This window comes from Peromyscus californicus, unplaced genomic scaffold (genome assembly GCF_007827085.1).
Source record: "Peromyscus californicus insignis strain IS unplaced genomic scaffold, ASM782708v3 Scaffold_17__1_contigs__length_78620276, whole genome shotgun sequence".
Taxonomy (NCBI): Eukaryota; Metazoa; Chordata; class Mammalia; order Rodentia; family Cricetidae; genus Peromyscus; species Peromyscus californicus.
The window spans coordinates 65568430-65584927 of NW_026294469.1; the positions used below are offsets into that span (position 1 = coordinate 65568430).

General features: G+C 42.3%; 1 protein-coding gene across 1 annotated transcript; it reads left to right on the forward strand.

The window, feature by feature from the left end:
- The first annotated feature begins 1121 nt into the window (after positions 1–1121).
- On the forward strand, positions 1122–14877 carry Ier3ip1 (immediate early response 3 interacting protein 1). Its single transcript, XM_052742578.1, has 3 exons — positions 1122–1309; positions 12818–12919; positions 13734–14877. The coding sequence occupies exons 1-3, from the start codon at positions 1219–1221 to the stop codon at positions 13787–13789; spliced, it is 249 nt and encodes an 82-aa protein (XP_052598538.1). The 5' UTR covers positions 1122–1218; the 3' UTR covers positions 13790–14877.
- Positions 14878–16498: the final 1621 nt, after the last annotated feature.

A 16498-nucleotide genomic window follows, 5' to 3' on the forward strand; every position in this document is an offset into this window, starting at 1 on the left:
AAAATTCCTTGATTCATGTTAAGCAAATAAAAACAGTGACTCCAAATTTGCAGTTATAAAGAAATTATGGTAAGATGTTATACGATAACGAACTGTGTTGTCTCTTAGCCCAGAGAGAAAATCCCAAACAAACAAAACATCCTGAAGGAATGATGAGAAGTCATCACTGACCTTGTGAAAACAGTTTCACCTCCAGCAGGAACGTCTGGTAGGGTGATTAACAGGAATACATGAAACCTTCTCAAACATCCATCAGAAGTTCAGCACCAAGCCACAACCAGTTTACAACACTCAACCTTCAAAGATGCAGACTAACACATTTTTATTACCTAGTTTCTTTTCTGTTGTTATTTGAGAGACTTTATTTATTTATTTATTTATTGGTTTGTTTATTTGTTTATTTTGGTTTTTTGAGACAGAGTTACTCTGTGTGGCTCTGGCTATCCTGGAACTAGCTCTGTAGATCAGAGATCTGCCTGCCTCTGCCTGAGTGCTCGGATTAAAGGCATACACCACCATGACCCCCTCGTTTGACACAAAGCACTGGACACTTGTCAAGGAGGGCTGTCTGGGTCATCATCATAGGGCTGCAGCCATGGACAGTTAGAAATGTTAATATATTCAAGTCTTTCCATGTGGCCTTGGGTGAAAGAGCTTGCTTTCCCATTCTGTAGTATTTACATTCTGGCTAGAGTTAGATCAAGTTCATTTTGACAGTCTGCATTTCTTCAGGGGTAAAATCTGAGCACAAACTTTCATACAGTTCTTGGGACCACGTAGGGCAGCCGGGTTCAACAGAAACACAATACAAGCTTCACGTGTGGTTCAGTTCTTACAGCCACAGGAAAAAAAAAAAAAAAAACAAAAAAAAACAAACAGAAGTAGGCAGGAAAATAGAAAAATATTTACTTCAAATATGAAGAACACTTTTAAATTCTGCGATACTCTACATCTGTTTTTTCAGCCCCTGCCTGTGAAGAATGACTACTGTATCAAGTGTTTTGTGGCTCCCCCCAGGGTGCGGTACTCTGCGGCGGACTCAGCACGGCGGGGCGGGGCTCAGCCGGAGAGGGCGGGGCTCAGCCAGACGGGGCGGGGCTCCTGGGTGAGCAGGTTTTGGGCCGCGCGGGCTCCCGTAGCCGGGCGCGGTGGCGGCGCCACGTCCCGGGCGGCGTCCGGGAAGGAGTCAGTCGGGCCTGGGAACTGTGTGGAGTGACCATGGCCTTCACGCTGTACTCCCTGCTGCAGGCGGCCCTGCTGTGCGTGAACGCCATCGCCGTGCTGCACGAGGAGCGCTTCCTCAAGAACAGTGAGTGTCCGGGCGGGGGTGGGGGGCTGGGAACTGCCGGGCGGCTGCCTGGGAGAGGGGCGTCCCCGCGTGGCGGGCCGGGGTGGGTGTGCGGAGCCTGGGGCGGGCGGCGGAGGAACCCGGACTCGATCCTGCCCGCCTTGGATTTCGCTCAGTCATAGCCTTGCATTTTTGACGGTGGTGGGGTTACCGATTTTTATAGACGGATAAGCCGCATGGGCGTTTTGACTTAAGAGCTGGGAGTGCAGGCGCTTTCAGGATGCTAGTTGTGAGAATGACTGATGGGGAGCCTGACTGATGGAGAGCAGTAGAGGTTGGTGGGAGTTGGGGGTTAATGGGAAAAGGAGTTAGCAGGGACTCCTTTTCCGGGAACACGGCATTCAATAAGCACGCCCCATTGGGTGTCTACTGTGTACCAAGGACCGTGCTGGAGTCCGGGAATACAAAAATGAAGACCCGCACACGTTGTGGTTTCTTCGACCTCACTGTCAGATCTTCATGCCAGCCTGGTCCAGCTGCTTCTTGCTGTATAGGGCAAAACAGACAGGACTGCGTGATGTGAGTCATTTTTTCAGTCTACCAACTGTGTCCTTGGAATCATTGAAACTCAAACCCACAGGCAAGAATGATGCATTTCATTTATTCGGAAGAGATGAACACAAATACGTGCCAGGCCTATGTAATAGAGGCCGGTTACACCAATCACCTGCCCTTAAAATGGAGTTTAATCTAATTTAAAATGAGCAACGATGTGCCAGATATTAGAAAGATGTAGGGTGATATTAACATGAGAATCTGAAAAGGCCTGGAGGAAGTGTGTCTGACCTGAAGTCTGACAAGTGAGTAAACATTAACTAGTTGAAAGCAAAAGATAGGGAAAAATTTGGAAGCCGAAGCCTTGAGTAGTGTCACTTTGGTGTGGAAACCAAGGTAGGTAAAAATATTGTAACCAAGGATGTGACACAGCCAGGTTTATGTTACTAAGTTCTGTTAGGTACAGTATGGAGAAGTGATGGAGAGAGAGAGGAGTGGATTTGGAAAGGACCTTCTCAGATAGGGCAGGTAGATGAGTACAACCTAAATATTGATAATAATCAGTAATTATGTAGTTGTGTGCAGGATTTATGTTAGGTGTTTTACGTGTGTGTGTGTGTGTGTGTGTGTGTGTGTGTGTGTGTGTGTGTGTGTGAGAGAGAGAGAGAGAGAGAGAGAGAGTGAGTGTGAGTGCAAGGCAAGCTTACTGCAGCTCTATGATATAGTTACTGTTTTTATTCCAGCTTTCAGGTAAGGACTCTAAAGCAGGAAGTGAGTTGGTAACTTCTAGGATCACATGAGTAGAAGGTGGTGCCCTTGAGCAAACTGACTTCAGAGTCCATTTCTTTATCTCTGGACTATACAGAAAACTCTTCAGGATCATGTGATTGGTTGAACTGTGTTCTGACTCCATGGTACCTATGGCTATGACCTTATATGAAAATTTTAATCAAATTGAGCTCTTCATAACTGGATGAAGTGTTGGGCCTTAGATCTAGTCATTGATATCCTTATAAGGAGAGTGAGATACAGAAGCACACAGACACACACTTAAGAAGAGAGTGTGGCCACAGAGGCAGAGTTTGGAGTGGCTTGATTTCAAGCCAAGGAACCCAGGAATTCCAGCAACTACCAGATAGATGTTACTGGAGGCATGGATGAGATTATCCTTCAGAGTTCTCAGGAGGAACCAGTTCTGCTGGATTTTGAACTTAGCCTCCAAAACTGTGAGGAAGTGATTTCTATTGTGTTAAGCATTAGTTAGTTCATGGTGCTTTATTAAGGTAGCCCCAGGAGACTAATACAGACCAGAAAACAAGGCAGAATGTATTGTTGGGGAGGCTTGAAATTTTAAGGCCATCCTGAGCTACCAAGTGAGTTTAAGGCCACTGGGCGGCTTAGTGAGAGCCTGTCTCAGAAGGTAAAAAGATGGCTGGACATACAGCTCATTGGTAGAGTGCTTGCTTCTCGTGCATAAGCCCCTAGGTTAAGTCCATTCTGTTCCCAGCCACACACACAAAGAACATGTTGGACACTAGTAATGAAGAAGAAAGGATGAAGCCAAAAATTCTCCTGGTTTTCTGGCTTAAGCCACTGAGTGAAGTACCTTTATGGTGCTAGAAAAAAAAATTCAGAGGAAATTGGATGATGGTGGTAGGTCAGGTAAAACAAGAATGAATGAGACTGGGCTTGCTCACTTTGAGATTTCTGTGGGGTATGCAAATAGATGTAGAATAATAGTTGATGGATTGAAGATGGTAGAAATGAACCAGGGTGGAAATTGAAATTCAGATGTGTTAGTACAGATGATAAATAAAGCTGTGTGAGGAGATAGAATTATTAGAAAAAGGGGCTGGAGATCACTTAGTGGTTAAGAGTGCTTGATGCTTTTGCAGAGCACCCAGATTCTGTTCCCAGCACCCACATGATGGCTCACAGCTATCTGTAACTCCAGTTCCAGGGGATCCAACGTCCTCCTCTGACTTCTGCAGGTACTGCACACACTACATGAGGCCAAATAGAAATAAATCTAAAAATAAAGTACTAGAAAGAGAACACACAGAATTGATACTCAAGACTGCAAATCTCCTGTAGTACATAATGTTTGAGTGATGTAGAACAGATGACAGGAAAGCTTAATGGATCAAAACAGAAAACCTAGATACGGTGGGGTTTCATTAAAATGACAGTTTTTGAGCTGAGCAGTGGTGGCTCACACCTTATAATATCAGCACTCGGGAAGCAGAGGCAGACGGATCTCTGAGTTCAAGGCCAGCCTAGTCTACAGAGCAAGTTCCAGGACAGCCAAAGATACACAGAGAAACCCTGTCTTGAAAAACTGACAATTTTTGAAAAAAGGAGGGATGTTACCACAATGGAATGTGTCTGAGAAGCCAAGTAAGGTAAGAGCTAAAGAGTCCTAGAGAGTCATGGTAACTGGAATGGTTGGTGATTTTAAAGGAGCAGTTACATCCATGAGTAAAGTCCGGATTGGGATGGGCTGAGAACTAAGTGGAAAAAAACAGCAAAAGCACCCAACATCCTTACATTAGAAAGGGTGGTTTGATGAGGATGTATGTTCCTTTGTTTTTCTTTTGGACAGAAAATATGAGTTGACAATGAAAACTAGCCCATTCTCTTCAATAAGCTGTGCTAACAGAGTAGATGAGGGGGCTAACAATGAGGCAGAGAGCAAAACATAAGAAGGCGGGGTGGTGGTTAGGGAGATGTGTAAGCTCTCTTAAGGAAGGTGTGACGTCCGTCTGGACCGATTGACATTGGTTCAGAAATAATGACTGGGCTGGGGAAATGTCTCCATGAGTAAAGTGTTTGCCAAATGTGGTGGTTTTAAGAATGGCTCCCATAGGCTTATATATTTGAATGCTTAGTCACCAGGGAGGGGGACTCTTTGATAGGATTAGGAGGTGTGGGCTTGTTGGAGGAAATCTGTCACTAGAGGTGGGCTTTTCAGGTTTCAAAAAGCCCATGCCAGGTACAGGCTTTCTGTCTCTGCCTACAGATCATGATGTAGCTCTTAGCCTCCATGCAGCCACGCTGGAGAATAATGGACTGATAATAATTCCTGCCATGATAATAATGGACTGAACCTCTGAAACTGAAGCACGCCCCTAGTTAAATGCTTTCTCTTCTTACAGTTGCCTTGGTCTTGATGTCTCTTCATAGCAGTAGAACAGTGACTAAAACACCACACAAGCAAGAGACCACAAGTTCAGATCCCCAAACCAGTATAAAACTGAAAAGATGTTTTTAGTGTATGTCACAGTTGCTATTACAACAATTTGAGTGATGAAGGTAGGAGAGTCCCTGGAAACTCAGTAGCCAGGTGAACAGCAAGAGACCATGTAGGCAAGGACCAACACAGGATGTTGTCCTCTGACCTCCACATCAGTGAGTCCACATTCATACATGAAGATGCGTGATTGAGCATGAAAATGCATGTATGCACGCGTAGACACAAAGATTTTTTTAAAAATGTAGTTACAAGGGACCTTATATTAGGATTCTCTAGACTAGAGAGTCTATAAGAACAGAATTTACAGAACATATATATATATATATGTCCCATATATATTTGGGATTTATTAGAATGGCTTACATTACAAGCTGTGGTCCAGCTAGCTGTCTACCAATGGAAGGTCCAAGAATCTAGTAGTTGTTCAGTCCACAAGGCTAATGTGTTATCTGGTCTTCAGTATATGCCAGTACAGAAGACGTAGGCTCTAATGCTAGTGAATGAATGAACTTCCCAGAGAGAGGGAGAGCAAACAGGTAAAGAGAGTGAGCTTCCTTCTTCCATGTCCTTTACATAGGGTGCCAGAAGAAGGTGTGGCCCAGATTAGAGGTGGATCTTACTTCCTCAGAAGATCTGGATTAAAGGTGGGGCTTCTGACTTCAAATGACTTAAGAAAAAGTCCTGTACAGGTGTACCCAGCCATTTGGATTTTAGTTAATTCCAGATGTGGTCAAGTTGACAACCAAGAACAGCCACCACAAGCCTCTAAAGAATATTTGATGAGATTTGAATAGGTACTTGATGACAATAAGGAAGTGTGTGTGTGTGTGTGTGTGTGTGTGTGTGTGTGTGTGTGTGTGTGTTTTGTTTATGCTCTAACAAATAAAGCTTGCCTGAAGATCAGAGGGCAGAGCCAGCCACTAGATAACCATAGAGGTCAGGCAGTGGTGGCACATACCTTAATCCCAGCACTTGGAAGGAAGAAGCAGGAAGATCAGGAGTTCAAGGCCACCCTGGGCTACATGAGATTGAACCAGTCTAAAAGAGAAACAGAGCCAGTCGGTGGTGGTGGCTCACACCTTTAATCTTAGCACCAGGGAGGTGGAGACAGGATCTCAGCTATTCAGTCTGAGGAGTCATAGAGACAGAATCTCACCCCTCTTTTGGCTGAGGAATTGGCAAGGTAAGAGTGTGGCTGTGGCTTGTTACTTTGTCTCTCTCATCTTTCAGCATTTACCATGGTACTTACTCCAGGTTTTTATTAGTAGACCAGTTAGAATTCATGGTGGGTGGGTGTGTGTGTGTGTATGTGTGTGTGTGTGTGTGTGTGTGTGTGTGAGAGAGAGAGAGAGAGAGAGAGAGAGAGAGAGAGAGAGAGAGAGAGAGAGAGAGAGAGAGAGAGAGGGAGGATAGTATTAGAGTTGTATATAGGGAAGCATTCAGAAAATATACTGAAATGTTTGAGTGAGATATCGTAACATCATTCAAATCTAAGCAGAGAAAGAGGGAAGTCCTGTGGCTCTAGCATCTCCAATATCTCAGGATCTCCAAGGCAATCCACAGCTTCATGCAGTGGCCTCCTTAGGCTTCCATTCAGGGACACCCCTGACACATGCCTGGCCTCAGCAGCTTTCCTTAGTTGTGGAGCCAGATTCCATATCCCCTTTCTTATATCTCTCAAGCCAGAACTAATGGCCTAAGCTGCCAAGTTCAGCTGCTTGCTGGGGCTGGAACATGGCTTCCTTGTTCAACTATATCTTCACCAGCTTTCTGGTTTTGATAGTTTCCTTCACTGCCTAAGCTTGGCTATCCTGGAACTTGTTCTGTATACCAGGCTGGCCTTGGACTCAGAGATCTGCCAGTCTTTACCTGGAGTGCTGGGATTAAAGGCATGCACCATCACACCCGCTCTAAGCTTTTCTATAATTCCTTTTCACAAGTTAGAGACTTAGCTGGGTGGGATCTCACCCTGAGGTCACCACTCCTTTTATTCCATTTCTCAATCTGTTTATCTTCTTGAACAGAAGACTTAGCTCCATTCCACTTTCTGGTGCTCATTTTCTCTTCAAATTTTACATTTTGTAATTTACCCTGTTCAGCTTTCTCCTTTTCATTATAAATCTTCATCAGAGTTACCACTAATAGCCACATGAGAGAGTCTATATTAGGCTGTTTTGAGATGTCCTCTGTCAGTGGAATTAATCCAAAACTCTTCACTTTAGCCTCAGGCAGATTTTTGGACAAGGGCAAAATGCAGCCACATTCTTCACCAGAGTATCACAAAGAACAGTTTCTAGGCAACATACTAAAATTCTCCTTTGAAACCTTTTGAGCCAGCCCCACACAATTCAAAATAATTCTCAGCACCATTGTCTTTCATGCTTCTACTAGTATGGCCCATTAAGCAGCAGTCTTCAAACACTTCAGAGATCTACATAATATGGCATTTAAAATGTTTTAATAACATAAGGCTTTTCATGACACTGAGATATGTCTGCTCCTGACAGCACCAATCTACTTAAAGAAAAGAAAAAAAAATAGATGATGGGCATCAGAGAACCTCCATATAGAGTTTGCTTTCAATGTGGCAAGGCTAGCTTCTGGGTAAGAAACTGACCTTGCCTCGGCTGCTGACAGTATTCAGGACACAAAAGAAGGTGACTGCCAAACTTTGCCAATAAAGGTAGGATAGTCCTTCAAAATTCCTGCTTCACAGAAAAGTTAGCTATTCTAGACCTCTAGGCTGAAGATGGATGCCCCAACATTGCAGTGGAAACTTGGGTGACCATCCAGGCAGCCAGATGTCTCTTTCATTCCTATAGTTTTGAAAGTTATTTGCTCTGTGCTTCCTGTTTACTCAGGTAATATTATATCCTTCTCAGGTCTCTGATGGGGTTGAAGATTAGATAGTTACAGTTTTGTTACCAGATTTAAAACAAACAAACAAAAGAGTTGTAAAATGTATAAGGTTGAGAGACATAAAGGCTTGAGTTGTTTAGGAAAATGTTTTAAGGTCTAAAAAGATATTTCTAGGTTGGTAATACAAATTATGATAGAAAGTGAATTAAGTACAAAACTTTGTACTCACCAAGATAGGATAGATAATAGAGTACTTTCTCTGAAATTGACAAATACAAATGGACTGGACATTGTGAATGTAATTCTTACCTGATAATTGTTCTTATTATATATAGTTTTACTGTGTTAGAGTTAAACCCTTTCCTTTTTATTTAGACAAAAAGGGGGAAATGTTGGGGGGATATTTGTTTACACTGTGAAGGTGTGTCACTGTGGTTGGTTTAATAAAGAGCTGAATGACCAATAGCTAGGCAGGAGAGAATAGGCAGGACTTCTAGGCAGAGATAGGAACTCAGGATCAATCTAGGCACGTGAGAGATGCCAGCGAAATACTGAAGAAGTTGAACATACAGTACAGAGGAGAGGTAACTAAGCCATGTGGCAGAATGTAGATTAATAGAAACAGGTTAATTTAAGTTATAAGAGCTAGTTGGGAAAAGGCTTAAGCTAAGGCCAAGCTTATCTGTGAGCTGACAGCCCAAAGAGCACTTAAAAAGCATTCCATTGCTTTTCTAATCCACAGTCCCAAAGTCCATATTACTTCAAACAAAAGCATGGTCCAGCCTATCACAGCAATACCTCAGTTCTGGTACCAACTTCTGTCTTAGTAATGTTAGGTTTTCTATTGCTGTGAAGAGACATGGTGACCACAGCAACTCTTATAAAAAGAAAATATTTAATTGAGGTGGCAGCTTACAGTTTCAGACATTTAGACCATTACCATCATGGCAGGGAGCATGGCAGCTGCAGGCAGACATGGTGCTGGAGCAGGAGTTTTACATCTTGATATGCAGGCAACAGGAAGTGAACTGTCTCAGTGGGCGTGGCTTGAGCATATATGAGACCTCAGAGCCCACCTCCACAGTGATATACTTCCTCCAACAAGGCCACAGCTCCTAATAGTGCCACTCCTTTTGGGGGCCATTTTCTTTCAAATCACCACATCTATCAATGTATAAAAAAACATTATTTATCATGACCAAATGGGATTTACCCAGAATTGCAGGATTAGTTCAACATTTCATCATATTAATAATGCAGACAGTGGTGGCGCATGCCTTTAATCCCATCACTTGGGAGGCAGAGGCAGGCGGATCTCTGTGAGTTCAAGGCCAGCCTGGTGTACAGAGTGAGATCCAGGACAGGCTCTAAAACAACACAGAGAAACCCTGTCTCAAAAACAAAACAAAACAAAACAAAACCAGAAGTCACATGACCAACACAATAGGCACAGGAAAAGCATTCAGAAAGCCCGGTACTCTGTTAACAGTATTCATCAAGGGGGCTGGGGAATGACTCAGTTGCTAGTGTTTGCTGCAAAAGCAAGCAGATAAGAATTTGATCCCCAGCTCAATCATTCTGGGGAGGCAGAGACAGGAGGCTTGCTGGCCAGCTACTCTAACAGAATCTGCAAGCTACAGATAAATAAAGACAAATAAAGTGGGTAGTGATTTAGGAAGCCACTAGATTTTAACCTCTAGCCTGTGCATATACATGTACATATACACACAGAAAACAAAAATAGTATTTATCAAACTAAAAATAGGAGGAAATTCCTCAAACAGCTGTACGTCTTCTATGCCTAAGAATGCAACATGGAGGTCCTCTCTTGCTATTTCTGTTTAACATTGTGCTGGAGATTCTGGCCAGGGAAATTTGACAAGAAGTAAAAGATCTACATTGTGATGTTTAAAAGGCAAAACTATCTGTTTGCAGATCATATACTCTTGTGTACATAGAAAATCCTGAACAGTTCATTAGAAAGCTGTGAGGCTAATAATCCACAGGCTTATTAAGGTTGTAGAACACAAGAAAACACAAAGACCTGTTGTTTGGGGCTGGAGTGTTGGCTCAGTTAGTAAAGGGCCTCCCATAAAAGCCTGAGGACTTGATTTAAATCTGTCATCCACAAAAACACTGGGTGGCTTGGTGGCCGGCCTATAACCCTGGCACTCCAGGGGTGGAGACAGTGGAGATAAGGGATGCCTGGAGCAAGCTTGCTAGCTAGACTAGTCAAATCTGGGAGCTCTGGGTTCAAGATACAAGGTGGAGAAGAGTCAGGGAAGCACCTGACGTCAACCTCTGGTTTCTACATGCACACAGGTGCATGCACACCACACACCAATGCATATCAAATTCCTGAACAAAACAGTTGAGAAGTCCTGTGCAGCATTTAGAGAGAAACTGTCTGTGATATATTATCTCTTTCCCCTGGTCCTTCACATGTCATGTTTATGTTTGTCTGTGGACACATCCATATAGGAATTGTCCCACTCATATTTCTTCTCTGGTAGATAGCCATCTTTATAGGCTTCTTTAAAAGCTTTTATTTTTTTTATTTTTGGTTTATCTTTCAAGTTTGTTTTCTTGGAGCTGGAGAGATGGCTCAGAGTTTAAGAGCACTGGTTGCTCTTCCAGAGGTCGTGAGTTCAATTTACCAGCAACCACATGGTGGCTCACAACCACCTAGAATGAGATATAGTGCCCTCTTCTGGCATGTAGGCATACATGCAGGCAGAACACTGTATATAGAATAAACAAATTTTTTTAAGTTATTTTAAAATGTCTGTTTTGTTTTTTGATCGTTGTGTGTGAGGGCAAGCTCACGTGGAGACCTGAGGATAAACTCAGGTATAGGTCCTTGTGTTCCACCCTGTTTGAGACAGGATGTCCTGTTTGTTGCTGCACAAACCAGCGTTGCTGGTCTTTAAGCATCCAGAGATTCTCCTGTTTCCATCTCCCATCTCTCCACAGGAACACTGGCAGTACAGATGTGCAGCTGGTTTATGTCGGAGCTGGGGATCTGAACTCAGGTCTCTGTGCTTGTACAGCAAGTGCTCTACCCACTGAACCATCTGCCTCATCCCTAAAACTGTGGCTGAAGGATTTGTTCATAGTATAATTCGTGTGTATTAGGAATAAAGAAATGGGGTTATTCAGAGATTTTATGATCCTAGATTTCATATTATCTTCCCTTTTCTCGGTTTTAACTCAGTCTACTATAGTTTAGTTCAATTCCACAGCCAAGAATTCATCTTATCTCCCATTATCCCAGATTAGCTCAGTCCACTGTAATTCAGTTCTTTGACTATGTGGTGAGTACTTGCTGTGGTATGGGGCAAAGTGGAAACATGAAGATAGGTGACTGAATTACAGCCCTGTCCTCCAGGAATTTGTAATCTAATGGGAAATTCTTGAAAACCCCTAACCAAGGAGAAGAAAGGCCCTATGATCAGTGAGATTTGGGGAACAAGGAGAAAGAGGGTTTACTGTACCTGGGCCTGATGTGCCAGTCAGACCCAGATCAGAAACTGCCTTTAACAGTCGATGGGTAATTGGCTGGGCCATTGACCCTTAGTGTGTGTGTGTGGGGGGGGGGGGGGGGGGGCGTGCTTAACATGCTCCACAGTGCCAGTTTAAGGGGTTTGCAGTCCAGTGACCATTGTCACTGAATTCTGAGTTTAAAGAAAATCTAAAGGGATTGAAACAGTGAGATTTAAGAGACATCTAACTTGAAAGTCTGGTGTTAACAACTCTAATGGAATGCACTGTGGAAGTAGGAAAAACCGCTGATGCCCTTGAGAGCTGAAGGGCTGGAAGCAGACCCTCGGCCAGGCTTGGGGGTGGGGGTGGGTGGGAACTAAAGTCAGCTCTGTGAAGTTGAAGTTGAAATTGGTTTCATGCCACAACAGAAGTGCAGCCAGCCATTATTTAACTGTTTTCTCAACCCAATAAGAGCTGATGAAGTGAGAGTTTCCTGACGCCTGGTTCTCTCGTGTATAAAAGAGACTTGTTCTCCGTCTTTAGGTTTAGAGGTTAGCATGCCAGGAATTAATTAACTCTGTAGTCATGTGAGAGTAACAGTGGCCCTGAAATGAGGACAGGAGAAGGACACATTGCTGAAATGAGGACATGTCTCTAGAAGAAAGACACAAAAAAGAACTAGTAGATAACAATGAAAGTGTTTGCATGGGGAAATGACAGGAGGGAAAAGACTCATTTGTAGAGAATGGCTCACAACGCAGAGATGAAGAATGATCAAGGAAAATGGAAAACTCTGCTCTGAAGGCGTGCCCAAACTGCACCTTAAAATTCGCCCACATGATTCCCAGCTACTGCATTTCCATAGATACTTTATTCCCCCGCCCCCAAGACAGGGTTTCTTTGTGTAGCTTTGGTGCCTGTCCTGGACCTCGCTCTGTAGACCAGGCTGGCCTTGAACTCACAGGGATCCACCTGGCTCTGCCTCCCAAGTGCTGCCCAGCTGATTTAACTTTTTGATTGAGTTAGTAATTCTTTGCCCTAGCATATTTTCAGTTCTGCACTGAAAAGGTTCCTTTGATAATTTTAAAGAAAGGGGGAAAAAAATTAGGTTGTGACAGTAACCGTCTTTGGTGAATTGAACACCATGGAATCATTTGAACTACAGATTATTTTATAAACTCAAAGTGGAATGAAGAGAATATGATATATATCAAAAGAGGGAAAAAAACTACCAAACTCAGTATCTTAACTTTAAGATGTATGACTTTATACTTTATGTCTTTACAGGGCTCAAACTAATCTTTTAAAAGATGACTAATGAGGGAACAAGACAAGCACATAGTACATTTAATTCAGCTAATCATCTTTATCTTGCACAGTTGGCTGGGGAACAGACCAGGGAATTGGCGGATTCGGAGAGGAGCCAGGGATTAAATCTCAGCTAATGAACCTTATTCGATCTGTAAGAACCGTGATGAGAGGTAAGAAGAAAACTGTGCAGGGCACTTTAAGGTACAGTTTTGTGGTAGGATTTAAGTAGCAAAGCTTTTGAGAGTGGGAACTATCGGGTTCTCATTTGTAGTGGGAACTCTTTGTTAACTTGGATTTACTGCTTGAAGGGTTCTGGTCTCTTTCTTACATTGCATCTGATTTCTAGGAGATGGAATGTTACTAATGACTCCACATTGTAATGTAGAAATAAAGGTTCTGCATTTGCCATTGTATTGGACAATACTTTGGAGCAATTCTTCAATCAAGAAAGAGTGCAGACAGCTTGTATTTAAAAATTGAGATTAGAGACTTTTCATATCTTTATAATAACTTTGGATTCATTGTTAATAAGTTTATACTTGATGGAACTGCAGAACTGTCTTTGCACTGTATTTCTGCTCAAGTGTGCAGCCATGTGGATGTGCCTGTTCCTCTGTGTTCCCAAAGCTGCACCAGCACCTCCAAAGATGCCTCCATGCATGTAGACATGCAGTGTGGTGGTCCACACCTATAATCTCATCCCTTGGGAGGCAAGGAAAGAAGGTTGTTGCAAGTTCCAGGCCAGCTTGGGGTACAGAGAAAAATGTGTTAGGTTTTTATGATAGTGTATTTTTCTATTATTACTATTTTTTTAATATTTATTTATTTGCTTATTTATTTTTTCTCTATTATTACTATTACAGTGTGATTGTGATGGCATATTTTTAGATACTTCCATCCTCCCTGGAAGCTGCTTGCTACTGTTTAATTTTTTTCTTCTATTTTTGTTATATTTTATAACAAACTTTTTTTTTCCTCTTTCAGTGCCACTGATAGTAGTAAACTCAATTACTATTGTATTGCTTTTGTTATTTGGCTGAACATTGGGAAACCAGAGACTCAGAAGAGATGCCCCAGAAGTTCCTCTTTCCATCGTGACTGGAATATTCATGTTTTAACAGGCTCATCTTGCAGCTGACAAGAAAATGTAAAGTTGAAAATAAAACCAGTTTCTATTTATCTGATTTTTTTAATGTTGCACTTGTAGTTTCAATAAAAAAAAGATGAGATCATCAGAGGCAGGAACGCTTCAGGATTGCACACACTTGTTATGGTTAAAAAAGGTAGAAGTTGTTAAAGGGCTGCCGTCTCTGACTTGTTAGATACTGTTCTGTCTCACAACTCAGGGATGGACTTTTCTCCAAAGTTTTGGAATTCCTTGTCGTTTAGGTATGAACTAAGAGTAATTAACTTCCTATATAAACTTAAAGAGTTTTTTAAAGGAACAATTACATATAATTGACAAATTGGTAATTTTGGTAATTTATTTTGAGCTCTTTGGTTAACTAGTCTACATCATCTCTGCTATAAAGAAATGTATAGATAACTACATGGGGCAGTACCCTGATTTTAGGTAGAATTCTAATTCTGTAAATCAGTTGTTTGGTAACTGTGGTTTTAAGTTCTTTTTATGCTGCTGTTGACCTGAACAGTGAGACCAGAGTATTTACGTATTTTCATTGGTAGAAAGTCTTCCCTTTTTACAACAGTGATTTGTTTGATAAAATCAGTATAACTGTTAGTTGGCAAAATCAGCCCATACAATCACAAAGTCAGCTGTTGGAGCAGGCCTGAAGTGCTCCCTGCTCCCAGGTCATATTTCTATTTCTTAGTGGAGGAGCATGGTAAAAGTATGATTCTTGGTTGCTCATTCTGTCTGTCAGTAGACCACTTATGCTAGATAACGTTTATTTTTTGTTGGTTTGTTTTTATGTCTTTTGTTAATGTTTTAGGCCAACTTTGTGAGGTTCTTTGCTCATCCCATAATACTACAGTACAGTTTTATATGGGAAGATTTAAACTGTGCAACTATTGTGTATTATGTTTCAGTTACAATATTTTAAAGGGGTGGGATGGCATCTTTCTGTGTAGGAAAACTTTTATAAATAAAGTTGACTTTTCAACTCAAGCATTTGGTTTGTGCTTTAGTATAAACCTAGCACTATTAATTTGTTGATGTCTGTTTTGTTCTTTACTGTAAAATTGCTGAATAGAGATGTAATAAAATTAATATTCATAATTCATTTACTTCTTCAGTGAATTAACTGAATTGCTGACATAAATAAAGAGGATCCTCAACTCAGGATCTAAAACTGAAGCAGGTGCAGAAGACCTTCTGATCATGCCTCATTTGGAGAGGGCTGATCTTTCATTTGGACGTAAGGACTGGCAGCTAGACCAGGAAAATGCCTTTGAATGCTTGGCTTCTATGAGGAACTAGCATACTTGGTACTAGAATGTTCCTCTAGCTTAAGAGTTAATAGGTCAGTCTTGGTGACTCACACCAAGTTTTATTTTTTTAAAACATTGACGATGATTAAGTCCAAGTTTGAGCCTCTATTCAGATCTTTAAAAAGCAATCAATTCAGGGCATTCCTATTCCTATGTACTGAGTCATACAAAATTTTCAGAGACTTTGGTCCTAACCCCACTGTTCATGTAAGACATAACAACACACCTTTCCACTGATTTAGTTTGGAATATTGTTCAAGTTCACTCTACTCGGAGCCCAGCAAGACCAGAGTACTCTGTAGCAAAGCAGTTCTGAGAGCAAGAAGCACTCGCTCCAGAACATTTGCTTCTGGGACCAAGCTCATAATCTAGTTTTGATGTTGGCCAGGGGCCCTGATTTCCCTGGAGTGGATGAGATTCAGAAACTGCAGTGTCTTTTTCTAGTCGACAGTAGCCTGACATTCCCAATTCCCTCCCACATCCTCCCCCTTGTCCATTCTCAGGATTAATAGTATGTGATCTTCGTAGACTCCAAATGTTTTAGTAATTATGGTCTTCGTGCTCTGGCCAATGTCTGTGCCTTGCTCTGTTTTCAAGGACCTTGATACTACTGTAGACACTAAATCTACAACACAATTTTACTCAAGTACAGTGTAGTTTTCAGGCTTTGCTTACGAACTGCAGTCCCAAACTAGAAAGGAGCAGAACTATGATGCTCTGACAGGTAAAGCTCCACAAGGAGCTGGTCTTTGACAGTGGTTGTTTCTGTTGGTGTTAGGCAGCCGTGACTGGAGCAGGCAGGCAGGTGGGAGGAGCATGAGAGGGCTGCAGACTTGGTGAGGGCCTCAGCACCCTTAGTCCTCTTAGTGTTACAACTCTGGGGTGGGCCTGCAAAGTCAAGATTCAAAAGTCGCTGACTGTGTTTGACATCATAGCATCCAGGCAGTCCTATGCCTCAGCCCTTGGCAGTAGCCAGTGTTACAGCTTTTGTATGGGCCTAGGCATTTGGAGTTTCTTAGCTTTAAAGACTTGGCTGGTCTCATGAACTATCCCAGTGATCAAACCTACAGTTTATCTTCTCTGGCTCCTTACAGGCTTTTATTATTTTTTTTTTATCTGTCTTGGCATTCGGCCATTTTGCTCTTCTTTGCCGCCCTTCCCTTTTTTCTCGCTCTGGCCACTGGAGCTGTTTAGCTGCAGCTGGCTGCCCCTCTGTAACTCAACCGCGCCACCTGCTGAGCTGTATAAATGCCACTGTTACTCTCCTGCTTTGTTGGCATTACTACCTCACCCTACAA